Source organism: Coregonus lavaretus (genome assembly GCF_964263955.1).
Source record: "Coregonus lavaretus genome assembly, contig: HAP1_SCAFFOLD_542, whole genome shotgun sequence".
In the NCBI taxonomy this organism is placed as follows: Eukaryota; Metazoa; Chordata; class Actinopteri; order Salmoniformes; family Salmonidae; genus Coregonus; species Coregonus lavaretus.
In genome coordinates, this window is record NW_028165494.1 from 82,751 (window position 1) to 96,876 (window position 14,126).

The 14,126-nt window shown below is 42.5% G+C and overlaps 1 protein-coding gene across 2 annotated transcripts; it reads left to right on the forward strand.

Annotated features, from left to right (window-relative positions):
- The first annotated feature begins 374 nt into the window (after positions 1-374).
- On the forward strand, positions 375-8,540 carry LOC311115797 (arginine and glutamate-rich protein 1-B-like). Of its 2 annotated transcripts, none has more exons than XM_084190928.1 (4): positions 375-928; positions 2,819-3,044; positions 6,477-6,560; positions 7,109-8,540. In XM_084190928.1, exons 1-4 carry the CDS (start codon positions 597-599, stop codon positions 7,271-7,273), a joined length of 807 nt encoding a protein of 268 aa, XP_084047054.1. In that variant the 5' UTR covers positions 375-596; the 3' UTR covers positions 7,274-8,540. The 2 variants fall into 2 exon arrangements, with proteins under 2 accessions (XP_084047054.1, XP_084047053.1); XM_084190927.1 differs by having other exon boundaries at positions 377-928; positions 2,780-3,044.
- Positions 8,541-14,126: the final 5,586 nt, after the last annotated feature.

Genomic DNA, 14,126 nt, shown 5'->3' on the forward strand with positions numbered 1-14,126 from the left:
ATGGCGCTAAATACAGGGAGATTCTTGAGGGAAACCTGTTTCAGTCTTCCAGAGATTTGAGACTGGGACGGAGGTTCACCTTCCAGCAGGACAATGACCATAAGCATACTGCTAAAGCAACACTCGAGTGGTTTAAGGGGAAACATTTCAATGTCTTGGAATGGCCAAGTCAAAGCCCAGACCTCAATCCAATTGAGAATCTGTGGTATGACTTAAAGACACCAGCGGAACCAACTATTTATTAACCATTTATTAATGTCCATCACGCTGCGTATAGCACAGGGGAGTTCAACTCAGCACAGGAGAGGCAGGCACGAGCTCAATCCGGAGATAGTCGGAAAATACCGAATGCATTGCATTGTGGGAAAAAGGAGCTAGTCGCCATTTTGCTTTAGCGCCGCAAGTTATCAGGGCAGAATGATAACCACGTTCGAATGAATATATTTGAGACATACGAGTGTTTTAACAATTATTTTTTTTTGCAAATATCGCAGGTAGTGAGGTGTAAGAGTGTGTAGGTGGAACGCCGTGCTATTTGTTGGAGTATTTCCGACTGTAGAACTAGCTAACTGGGAACCGTCCGACTTGAGGTGATCATGGGTCGTTCGAGGAGTCGCAGTTCGTCCCGTTCCAAACACTCCAAAAGCAGCAAGCACAGCAAAAAACGGAGCCGGTCGCGTTCGAGGGACAAGGAGAGGGCCAAGAAACGATCCAAGTCCCGTGAAGCGAAGAGAAACCGGCGCAGAGAGTCGCGTTCTCGTTCCCGGTCAGCCACAGCCTCGACCCGTAGGGAAAGGGAGAGAGCCGTCACACCGCCGGAGAGAATTGACATATTCGGCAGGACACTGAGCAAGAGAAGCGCCCTGGACGAAAAACAGAGAAAGGAGGAGGAGGAGAAGAAGGCCGAAATGGAAAGACAGAGAAAGATGTAAGTCGAAACTCAATATTTTTTTGCCATAATGCGAGACGCATTTGCTAGCTAGTTTGCTAATACCAAATGATATTGGTGCTTATATTCTCTGGCTACATGCGTTAGTTAGCTAGAATGCTAACAGACATACACACAGGCATACGCGCTAGCAAGCTAGCTAGCTGCCTACTAACTACGTGTCTTGAGGAGGCCCAAGTCAGCTATACAAGCCTACACCGTTAGACAACCGGCTAACTAGCTAAGTCACTTGGCTGCAATTCATTTATCTCTAGTCTAATGGAATGTATACATTTAAAATCATTTTATTATGCACATGTATAGTTGTACAGTTGTGCGTAGGTGGCAATCTGGTTGGCAATTTGTTTGTCATGCATCACAAATCAACGACCTAGTGTCATGTTTATGGCCTACGGTGGTTTATCTTGCTAGCCTAGTAGCCTAGTTACGTGTCCTCAAAAAGATTGTCAACAACATCCCTCCAAGCTGTGGCTTATGTGAGACATTATGGCCAAATGTAGTCAACGAAATAGACATTCGTGATATAGGTCTTGTCACTGGTAAACTGTTTAAAAGGGAAGGAGGGAATTAAAAACTACATTTAAGTTGCTCACCTGTGAAATAAAAAAAATCAGGTAGCTATGCCCCTCTGGTTCTCAACCACTGAAGTCAATCCACAGGATGTTCATCTGGCCCCTGCCTCTATAATATTTACTTATGGCAGTCAAAATTAGCATTCTGGGCGAATGACTTATAATAAGCAGTAGGATCAACCAGAGGCACAGTTACCTCTGTTTTATCTGCTTCAGAACAACATTCCTTTCTTACTGCATTATCCATGCTCGTTGCACATTGCAAAACCCTGAGGCGTCACAATTTATAGTGCAATTCAAGGGAAGAAAAATGTGCTAGACTTTCCTGCTTCAGCGAGCACCTCGCATAATGCCCGTCCATTATTTGTAGTTAGATGATATTGGTCTGACAGAGAAAGAAAGACATGGGGTAAACTTGTTGTTGTGCACATTTTGGCTAGAGGCTGATGACGCCTGATACCTACAACACGTGAACTACACCTGGTCTGCTGTGTTTACTGCCCAGCCACAGGGCCACTTAACCAGCCACACAATGTCCAATAAAGACACGCACACCAGATAAGGAAGGATCCTGGTTTCCTGGTTATGTGTAACCAAACCAAATGAAATCAGAGAGAAGGACAGTGTTGTGTTTTAAGTCGTGCCTGAAGCAATGTGACAACGACTCCGATAATCACGTCCTGTTGATAGGGCAGCTGAAACACTTTAAAAGTGTTTGAACAGTAAACAGGACGCCTACCTTGTGTTCGTGTGCGCGACCTGACTCCCCCCCGGCATGCAGTTAGGACTGACCCACACCTACATTTACCCCCCAGTTCTCTGCTGATCTGGACAAGCTCACTTCCAACCACCAAAGGGGGGTCATGTCATGTCACATCAGGACCACCTCATCTCCTGTTGTCCAGTGCCCCTGTCGTCTGTAGTCAATGGGGCAAATCTGTTTCCCCACACACGTTGCATGTTTAGTACATATGTCATAATGCCATGTGCTGCAATTCCCCAAATCACTGAAACACATTTTTTAACATAAAAGTAGCTTTATAACCCTGATAAACAAACAAATGCACAATTCCCAGAGTTTGGAGATAGGAACACAAGCATTTTGCTACACCCGCAATAACATTTGCTAAATATGTGTATGTGACCAATTAAAATTTGATTTGTTCCTGTAGCAATGTCTGACCTTTTTAAGTTACATTGATTCAACCTTACCTGAATATGCATTGATCGTATCATGTCACTTGTGCTACCATGTCAGCAACCCTCCCCTCTTTCTCTCGCCACCCCTGCCGTGCAGCCGTCAGGTGGAGATAGAGGAGAAGCTGATCGAGGAGGAGACGGCGCGTCGCGTGGAGGAGCTGGTGGCCAAGCGGGTGGAGGAGGAGCTGGAGAAGCGCAGGGACGAGATAGAGAGGGAGGTTCTGCGGCGCGTGGAGGAGGCCAAGCGCATCATGGAACGTCAGCTGTTGGAGGAACTGGAGAGACAGAGGCAGACAGAGCTGCAGGCCCAGAAGGCCAGAGAGGTAACGCTCGGTCGTTGGGAATGCAGGCACCCCCCATCTCCTCTAACCATTCCCACTACTGCCCCCCCCCCCCCCCCCGAACTGGCCATGGCACAAGTTTCTCTGCTCTGGGGAGGGTGAGAGGGTAGGACAGGGCAGCTGAGGCTCAGGATAGGTGGGAAGGGTTAGAGCGCTGTGCTTTAGGGGTGGTAGACTGAGTGTTTCTAAGTGGGGAAGTTAAATGGCCGATATTTGGCAGTGGACAGTCAAAAGGAAGACACGCAGGATTCAGTTGAGACTTTTGCCATGGCCGAGTTATGACAATTTACTGACTTCATCCCGTCATTCTCCCCATTCATACATTCCTATTCAGAATTATTCATAACTTCTACTTTCATTATTGTAAATATCTCCTTTTTTAAAATCTGTAATAAAGAGCTCTTTTCAAATTGACATTTCATTATCAGTAACTGTCTCTGTTTGTGTCCAACATTCAGTGAACATTTTTATTGCCCCAGGCATGCAGCGAACACCGGTTTGCCCGTCCCACGACCCACCGAGAAACACATAGGGATGGAGAAGCTTTGGCTTTATTAGTTACAAATCAGTCCCTTTTAGCCCAATAGCTTATTTTAGGGGTGTAACGGTACATGTATTTGTACTGAACCTTTGACAACGTGGGTCTCATTATGCCTGGCGAAAACCAAACACTTCATTCCACAGTAAGAACCTCATACCAACGGTCAAGCATGGTGGTGGTAGTGTGATGGTCTGGGGACTTTTCTGCCTCAGGACCTGGACGACTTGACTTAATAGAAGGAATCATGAATTCCGCTCTGTATCAGATAATTATACAGGAGAATGCCGGGACATCCGTCTGTAAGCTGAAGCGCAGCTGGGTCATGCAGCAAGACAATGATCCAAAACACACAATCAAGTCTACATGAAAATGGTTAAAAAGCAACAAATTTGATGTTTTGGAATGGCCTAGTCAAGGTCTAGACCTAATCCCAATTGAGATGTTGTGGCAGGACTTGAAACAAGCAGTTCATGCTTGAAAACCCACAAATGTCGCTGAGTTAAAGCAGTTCTGCATGCAAGAGTGGGCCAAAATTCCTCCACAGCGATGTGAGAGACTGATCGACAACTACAGAAAGCATTTGGGTGCAGTCATTGCAGATAAAGGTGGCACAACCAGTTATGGAGTGCCTGGGGGCAATTACTTTTTCACACGGGCATTGGGTGTTTTATAACTTTGTTAATGAAATAAGTATGTAATTGTTATTTGTTAACTCAGGTTCCCTTTATCTAATATTAGGTTTCGGTTGAAGATCTGATAACATTCAGTATCAAAAATCAGAAAGGGGGCAAATACTTTTTCATTGCACTGTATATGGCATCAGAAATACCAGCACTATTTTCTTAAATACAAATCACCACTAACTCTTGGCATTTCATTTTCCCACTGTACCGAAACGAACCGTGACCCCAAAACGACAATACGTACCGAACCGTGACCCCAAAACGACAATACGTACCGAACCGTGACCCCCAAAACGACAATACGTACCAAACCGTGACCCAAAAACGACAATACGTACCAAACCGTGACCCAAAAACGACAATACGTACCAAACCGTGACCCCCAAAACGACAATACGTACCAAACCGTGACCCCCAAAACGACAATACGTACCAAACCGTGACCCCCAAAACGACAATACGTACCAAACCGTGACCCCCAAAACGACAATACGTACCGAACAGTGACCCCCAAAACGACAATACGTACCGAACAGTGACCCCCAAAATGACAATACGTACCGAACCGTGTGTTTTGGTGAACCGTTACACCCCCTAGTTTATTTCATAGTAGTTCTAGCGACTAATTTGGTTTATTGTCCTCTCAGTAGACAGAGGCTGGGCATAGACAATATGTTGGTGAAGCTAGCAACCCCCCCCCCCCCAGGCTTCATTAATGAGGGCCAGGTTTGTGTATAGTACAGTAATAATGCTTTGTGAATGAGCGGCGCAGCCAATGCCCAGCGACCCTGACTCGCACAGGGATCGGCCAGTGGCTCAGTACTAATCGGATGAGAAATGTGTCCCCAACAACCCCCCCAGGAGACCTGCCACTCCACTCCTTTCCCCTAGGAGTTAATAAGACACCACTTTCTGTTTTTGAATACATTTAGTTTTATTAGGCTATGATTACATACACAATTTTGTTTAGTGTGTCCAATAAAGTTGACCTTATCATCCTCCCCTCCTAACCCATGTTTTGAATAGCTCCCATTTAGAAGGCATCTGCTCTGGGATACATCATGTAACAAATGAAGGACCTCGTTTCCTGTTTGCAAGGTCAACAATCTCTGCTCTAATTCTGTCTGTTAATGATACTTTTTATTTAATCATTTTTTAAAAATGTTTTTAAAGAAAACAAACAACCACAGCAAATGTTCTCTTTATTTGACGTCCCCATGACTTGCTTCTCTTTAGGGGTGTTTTTTGTTTTATTTTTGTTCATTTATTTCATTTGGATTTTGGACCCAACTTGTGTTAACACCACCTGTCTTTAACACCATTTGACCTGAACTGGCCTGCAGAAAGCTCCAAGCTCATGTGCTGTGTTCAGCCCTCCTCCACACTGTGCTGTATTCTACTGCTGCGGTATGTTGTCTCCATGTGAACTGAGCCAGAGAGAGAGTGGCTTTAAAGAGTGCTGCAGGCTAGCGGTACAACAGATCAGATTTAAAGAGGAAGGCCACAGGCGGGCCGCCCTCTCCCCCCTTCCCAGGAGCGTTTCTGTCTCTGCAGGGGACACAGTCTGGACGAGACAGTACATATTCAACCGTTTTAATGCCGAATGCTTTCACCAGTTGTGTAGGTACACAGGCAAGGAAAATGCGTAGGTATACGTGCATTGGTGAGGCAAAACTATTCACTCCTTTTTTTTTTGTATCCTTCTTCTCTTGCTTGATAAGAAAGCAAAGTTTGTTTTGTCTTTTTATCTGTTTTGATATCTACTACATAAGTGTGATGAGTGGGTTTCCCCTTTTTATATTCTATTTTTTAATGTCTTTAATAATCCAGTGAAGGCTATAAGTGTTAAGTGGTTCCTATATGGGCGGGTTTTGTCACGAATAGCGGGAGAGGGGGGGGAAAAAGGGGCTTCTTTTTCCCTTTGATATATTTAGTGCTTCTGTGTTCTAAAAGCATTCTGCTTGACAGAGAGAACTTATGGGATAGTGTGGTTGTGATGGGAGAGGCTGAGCGCACTCCTTTGTGTTAGGATGAAGACGAGTGACTGTGCCAACGTGTGTGTGTTAAGAGAGGCCAATCATGTGTACGTGGGTGTGTGTTTGGGAGTGTGGGTATATGTGTGTGTGTGTGTGTGTGTGTTTGGGATGTCGTGCGGCCGTAGCCTGTGCTAATATGGCATTGTGTCTTTAGGAGGAAGAAAGATCCAAACGGGACGAGCTGGAGAAAATCCTGGAGGAGAATAACCGCAAGATCGCTGACGCTCAGGCCAAGCTGGTACACCACCTCCTCTGTTTTCCTCCTCTGTTCTGTTCAAAGAGAAAAATACACATTTGGCTACTTTCCCAAACCCCTAAATGCAAACAGGGCTATTCTATGATGAAATATGGTCGTCTTGATATTGAAATACGTGGTCACCGTAGCTTTAATGCATTTTTTGTTATGACATTGAGGGTGTTAACGTAGATTCCCAGGGCTTCTGTGAGAAACGCTACTCTAGTACAGAACGGTAATGCATGCTGGCACAGGCTTTGTATTGATGGTTATCAGGAGCCATTAACAATAAGTGTTTTTCCTTCGCCTGTTTATTTTCTGTTTCTGAAACTTGACTCATTTGTAAGATGGATTTATTTAATTTGGATGTGACATGGACAAGCCAAGATTGTAGTAAACAAGGTTAAAAGTAACAACAACAAAAAAACGAACAGATTCTAGTAATAATCTTGGCAGGGCTCAGAAAACATGAACAGTTTTGTGGGCATTTTGGCACTGCAGGATCTCTATCCTGAACTGACCCTGTTGTGTGTGTGTGTGTGTGTCACCAGGCTGAGGAGCAGTTGCGTATCGTAGAGGAGCAGAGAAAGATTCACGAGGAGAGGATGAAGCTGGACCAGGATCGCCAGCGGCAACAGAAGGAGGAACAGAAAATGATCCTGGGCAAGGGAAAGTCCCGGCCCAAGCTCTCCTTCTCCCTCAAGGCCACCGAATGAATCTCTCCTCTCCTCCTCCTCCTCTCTGGAACGCTATCTGTGTGTTAGTGTGGAAGGCTGAAGGAAGGGTAGCCCACACCAGCGCTGTCCTGTCCTGTCTTAACACACACCGCCCTGCTCTACAGATCTTTCCCAACCAAGCCAAACACCCGTCTAGTCGCTTGACCGCTCCACCCCCCACCCAATGACTATTGTTTGCTTTTTTTTTTTGTGGTTTTATTTGAATTTTTAAGGGTTTGATCTGTCATGTACAAAGCTGTCACTACTTGGTCCTCCTCTTTCTTTGGTCCACGAGCGGTTGAATGCCCTCTGTTTCTTTTTTTTCTTTTTTTACAGTAAGCAAACTAGGATAAAAACTCATAACATTGATAAGTGTGTCCAGTTGAAGCTTATTAAAACAGTGTGTGGTTTAGGAATTGGCCTAGGTTTTCCTGTGCCGTGGGTCTAATGTAGAAAGCTGATGCTGCAGCCAGGGCTAACCTAAACTCAGTAAAGCACGATCACCTCTGCTCTAGCTGACAGGTTAGTCTTCAACCTCCTTACACCTCACATCCGCTCAGATTTTATTTTGCCTCACGTTTCTCCTCGGTAGAGTAGCGGCAAATAGAAAAACCAAACGTCAACGAAGACCCACTGCTGCACAGGGGAACCCAGGCCAATTCCCAATCTGCCCATAGAGCGGGTCTGGGTGGCGTTGCAGGGTTGGAACAGGATACGAGTCTCATCCGTGGTCAGGACAGGGGAGTGGGGGGGCAGGAGACGAGAGACATTTCCTGTATGATGTAATATTAAGAGTCTCCGTCATGTGGTGTCATACTCCTGTGCGATAATATGTGAAATGAATCCAAACAGCAAGGGATTTATAATCTTGCATCATTTACTGAACTCTTACTGTGCAATCTGAGTGAATTATGCTCCGAAGTAGACAGTCCCAGACCTCTGTTCCTTTAGTTTTGGTGTAGTGTATTAACCTCCCCCTGTTAGGGTCCCCTTCAACTCACTATTGGTTCCTAAAGGATGTCCAAGTCCAGGTAAGATTGACTAGCTACATGTTTAGGTCTGGCCAGGATAGCGTGTGTGTGTGTGCGTGCGTGTGTGTGTGTGTGTGCGTGTGTGAGAGAGAGAGACTGACTAACAGTAGGTCTGACTGGCTGACCTCTGGTAGGGGTAAGGGACTTCTTGAGTAAGTGAAATTTGTCTTGTGGTAATTTCCCCGACTTGTTAATGGGGACTGAACAGTTTACCAATAAATCCATTGAATGCATACAACTGTCTCGGATTGTGTCTTCCAGTCAATAGTTATTTTTCAGTTGCCCAATTGTTGCCAAAAGATCTGATCTGAATGGTCAAAATACCAATTATGGGCAGAATATCAGAATTGGGCTGCATGTGTAAACAGCCAATAACCACATTTCCATCCATATTAAAGTCCATATTAAAAAAGTCCATATTTAAAAAATAATCGTACTGCTGTGATGGAAATAGGACGTCCATATTAAAAAAATATTGGTACTGCTGTGATGGAAATAGGACGTTTCGGTACAATTTTATAAATGCTGACATTTGTTCATTTGACAAAGTGTGATATTTTTGTGTCGGTAAAATGTATAATGCGAGAAATGGCCAGCGTAGTTAGCGGAAATGATGGTGGAAACGCCTTTATGCCCAATAATGATATAATAACCATCATATCAAAGCAAACTTGGAGTCACACGATGATATGGTGTGTGTGGTCCTCTCACTAAGCCTCGGGAAATCAAGCAGTTTATTAGGCTACTGATTAAATAAGTTATGATTAACGTCACCGAGTGGTGAAAGTGCACGGTGATCTTGATGCGCATTTCCAATAGATATTGAAGGTGTTTTTTACATTTTAGTCATTTTAGCAGACGCTGTTATCCAGAGCGACTTACAGTTAGTGAGTGCATACATTTTTCATACTCTGGTGATATGATCGATGCTTGACTGCCGTTTGACAAATACAAATATGCTTGCTCTTATACGTGATGATCTCATGTAGACTAGACTACCCGCGCATCATTTACTGAACTCTTACTGTGCAATCTGAGTGAATTGTGCTCCGAAGTAGACAGTCCCAGACCTCTGTTCCATCACCGAGTGGTGAAAGTGTACCGTGATCTTGAAAGAGCGCTCTTGCCGAGACCAGAGTATGCTCATTTACTGTTTAAAGCAACAGTTTATGTGAAAAAAATTAACGTTTAAAAAAAAAAAAAAAAAATTGGTACATGAAAAAGTGTGCACTATGTCATCATGCACTGATTTGTATCCCCAACAAGTCCATTCGGTCGGTGGGAGCATTTGCATATTTTCTTTATGCGGATTTTAGAATATTTGCATGAAAATCTGTCGCCAATTGGATGGAAACCTAGCTAATGCATCACTATTTTCTCATGGCTTTTCTTATAGAATTTTCCCCCATGAGCCACATTCCAGTGGATTTTTAGTTTTGAACTGGATCACAGTTGTGTAACCCTTTTTACAGTTTTTAACCGTTTTTAACCGTCTACCTTTCTCATTTATGTGGTGTAAAGTACTTAGGTAGTTTTTGGGGGTATCTGTGCTTTATATTTTGGGCAACTTTTACTTTTACTTCACTACATTTCTAAATAAAATAAAATAATTTTTACTCCATACATTTTCCATGACACCCAAAAGTACTTATTAGGTTTTGAGTGCTTAGCAGGACAGGAAAATTGTCAATTTCACGCACTTAATCAAGAGAACATCCCTGGTCCTCCTGCCTGCCTCTGATCTGGTGGACTCACTAAACACAAATGCTTCGTTTATAAATTATGTTGGAGTGTACCCCTCGCTATCCGTCAATAAAAATAAAAAAACAAGAAAATGGTGCCGTCTGGTTTGCTTAATATAAGGAATTTTGAATGATTTAAATTCGTTTGTGTAATTGGACAGTTGCTCTTAGCTGTGAAGTAAATTGAAAATCATGATTAGATTTATGAATTGCATGTCTCCTCGATGTCTCTCACTTCTCCTGTGGGCTTTTGGTAAGTATTGTTCCTCACACCTTTGAATTAATCCATAATTTGCGCCCATGTGGTTGTAATTACTCAGCGACTTCTTTGGAAGACCGGAGCTGACTGGAGTCTCAGTCACCGAACTTCCAGGTGCATCACACACAGGACGTCGTGCCACAACGTTCAACTGAAATGTTTGACATGCCAAATCGTGGACGTGAGAGCGACCGTCCATCCGCGAGTAACCACCACCGTGCTGGAACCTCGACTTTTAAAGCCAACCAGGGTAAAGGGCGACAGTGATGTTCTCTCTCTCTCGAACACGCACACAGAAACGAAGTGCCAAGACAAATATGACACCATTGTAACACATATCTGAAAGTGCCCATCTGCGCTGAAACGAACCATTAGGTCGGGGAAAACTTTGGAACATTATAGTATAGGTCATTTTAATGGCAAATGTGTTTTCTGTATTTTCAGGGGTGCATGCATAGCGAGTTCAGCAGGACGCCGTTTGATCAAGTTAAAGGCTCAGGACACCCACCCATAGAACTGAAATGTTCTCCGTGTTATGTTGGTAACACGAAAGACGAGCAATTGAATAAACAAGAGTTCCGACCATGATAACTCAGTCCCGCTGGTTAGCGGGCCTTTCAAGTGAGGAAAAAATTGAAAGTTTAGCCACATCAAGTCTATTAATTTTTTTGTTTGAAGTAGGCTGCAGTACAATAGCCTATAATGATAAAAGCAACACAAAGGACAACCATTTTTAATTGCAGTCTATTTGCTGCCTAAATTACTTTGCCAAAAAGGTTTTCCAGCAATGTAGGCTAGGCTACTGCACACCGACACCCTCGATGATAGCCACACATTACATTCAATTTAAACCATGTATAGTTTTTATAGAAGCTAAGATAAATATATTGAACAATTTCACACACGTCTGTGATTTTTTACTCTTTTAACAACGCTATGCTTTAGGCCTAGTGTTTTCGCAGACTTTGTATCGCCTAGTTCAGCAATTCAAGGCTGATTGGAGATGGAAAGTTTGAAAGTAGGCCTATAGTTCTCGATTAGAGAGGGCTTATTTCAAGCTAAACGATATGGGGCGGTTTCCCAGGAAAAGTCCTGGAATAAAAAGCAAACTCAATGGAGAATCTCCGTTGAAAGGGCTTTTTAGTCTTGGACAAGGCTTAATCTGTGTTCCGGGAAACTGCCCCTAAATGATAATAATAATAATAATAATAATAATAATAATAATAATAATAATAATAATAATAATAATATGATTCTTGAAATATGCCTACTTTATTGGACCATCTGGTGTTTTACTTTTTGCTATTTTAAGGAGACATAATTCCTGGCATCAAATGTATTATTATTATTATTATTATTATTATTATTATTATTATTATATCATAATACCTTTCACCTCAGGCCTAATTCACAATGGACGTATTTAATTATTATTACATTTGACATTTTAGTCATTTAGCAGACGCTCTTATCCATAGCGATTTGCGTAGGCCTAATAACAAAACAGTCACATTTTCTGTCTTACAACTGTTTTTTCCTTGAAGCTGAATATGTTTAAAAGTGCACTATTGAGAAACTTAGCCAATGTGTTGAAGAGAGTTTGTGTGTATTTTCCGATTCCTTGCTAGACTTGCTGACTGATAGCCTACCCAGGAAAGGCGCAGAGCAATCTTTACCGATTGTTTACGGCTTATTTTAGCAAGGTAAGGGGGATATTTTTAAGACTGAGGAACTTGCCGCTTCCTCTCTTCTCCGGAAAGCAGGATATGATCTGGAATCCTGACACTATTCCATTACACTTCCTATTGTGTTTTCTGGGAAGGTAAAAGAGCTAAATGTCTATATAGGTTTCACTTTTTAGTAGTTCACTTTACATGCGTAGGCTCGTACAATTAAGAGGAACTTGTTTTAGTCTTACATTAGCGCTCTGTAAGCACAGGCATCCGTTACTTTATAACATGTTTATTTAAAGCTTTTGTTATTCCTCCTTAACCGTTCGTTCATCTTTCGTTTGAATGTATCTTATGTTCTCAGCCTAAGCTTCGCCAATAAACATAAATTCGACAGCGGGCATTCTATCCGTGTAGACTGGCCGGTGAAGTCGCGCACAGTCTCACTCTGCGGTGTGTTGATTCTAGTCAAGAGGATCGGAACCCGGCCACCGCAGGCGCATTCCACCCTGGTCCCCAATTATCTATCTCGTGCGACTACACCCCTTTTTTATCAGTTAAACAAACAGTGCAGTACGCAACTGTAGCCTTAAATACACCACTGATTAAATTAAAGCTATTAAAAAGTGTGAAAACGTCACACGTTTGGACTGACACATGTAATTTCGTTTGGAAAGGTGTGTGGGTTGCAATCGCTCATCAGATCAGCGGCCATAACACTAATTACAGGCTACCTTGAGCTCAATTTATTACTAAAGTACATTTTAGGTTCCATTAGGGGATTCTTATAAAAAACAGTGCACATTCTGTTCTATAGGCCTAATATCTAGAAATCACATTGTTGTAGACTGGTGGTGGTACGTTTGTAATGACTTAATAATAACTTAATAATAATGATAATAACAATAATAATACAATAAAGAATTCGAATTGGAAATCAATCAAACACTGAAACCATAAGCCACAAAGATTTGTGTTTTATAATAGCCATATTTGTTCATAATAAATTACATAATTATCGATAATAAAGATTCAGATTCTCTCTTTGAATGACTTATTGGTCAATTTTGATAAAACATTTGCATAAAACATTATTAATAGGAATATTCGATTGTTCAAATCTTTCACTCACCCTTCTCCAAGCGCGCATCCGCTAGTGTGCGCTGTTGCCTTTTGCAAAAACTTGCCTTCAACGCCTTGTGGTTTGAGGCGGTTGATGTGGATCCCAATATGGGACATTTTAGATCTGATGTAGGCCTACAATGTCATACAAATCGTGAATGTTGTGTGGATATTTTTGTGGAGTATTTTGATAATAATGTAGGAATGTCATCAAGCAATAAGCCAAGTGTTTTCCAATGTGAGAGGTTACCTATTACAGATCAGTGATCCAGACATTTTATTTTCCTGCTTAATATTCTTGACCTATCATATCCCCTGGTTATTATGCTTGACCTACATCATGTTGCCTAAAGTGATGTTCTCAGAAGACTATAGTCCCCTGTAGCTCAGTTGGTAGAGCATGGCGCTTGCAACGCCAGGGTTGTGGGTTCGTTTCCCACGGGGGCCAGTATGAAAATGTATGCACTCACTAACTGTAAGCCGCTCTGGATAAGAGCGTCTGCTACATGACTCAAAATGTAGTCACGCATATTGCACTTTATTTTAAAGACAATTTTTGAGATAAAATCTCTATCTTGGTCAATGCGCTATTAATACAATATAACGTAATTTGACTGCTTTCTCCAATTCTATTCCATTCGCTAATACTGCTGTTTTGCAGTTGAACCAGTTGCCGAGTTGCCTCGTTTGATTGACAGGTTTATTCCTATTGACTTTCGGAGAACTGCCCAATAAGGAGGTACGTGGGCGGAGTCACTGTAAAACAAGCTCTGCCAAATATTCTGAATCGCGGTCACTTGCAGTTACTTGCAATCCAGGCTCCGCGCAGCATTCAAGCATCCCTATGCGTTTTCGCAAAGCATTTCATTCGGATCTGCAGGATTCAAACCACAGCAGTTCATTTGCAACCGAAATGGACCCATAGTATGACAACTTTCATTTGAGTTGATTTGGTTTCGTTCATTGTCATATTTGATATTTATTTTTCTTCATCCGATATCATTGTTTTTTCTACATTTTTCTACTCTC

What these genes read in the sequence shown, in the direction of transcription:
- LOC311115797 (XM_084190927.1), top strand. Translation starts at nt 597, where the DNA reads ATGGGTCGTTCGAGGAGTCGCAGTTCGTCCCGTTCCAAACACTCCAAA. An exon ending in AGGCCCAGAAGGCCAGAGAG is followed by an intron (nt 3,045 to 6,476) that starts GTAACGCTCGGT and finishes TTGTGTCTTTAG; the next exon opens with GAGGAAGAAAGATCCAAACG. An exon ending in CTGACGCTCAGGCCAAGCTG is followed by an intron (nt 6,561 to 7,108) that starts GTACACCACCTC and finishes GTGTGTCACCAG; the next exon opens with GCTGAGGAGCAGTTGCGTAT.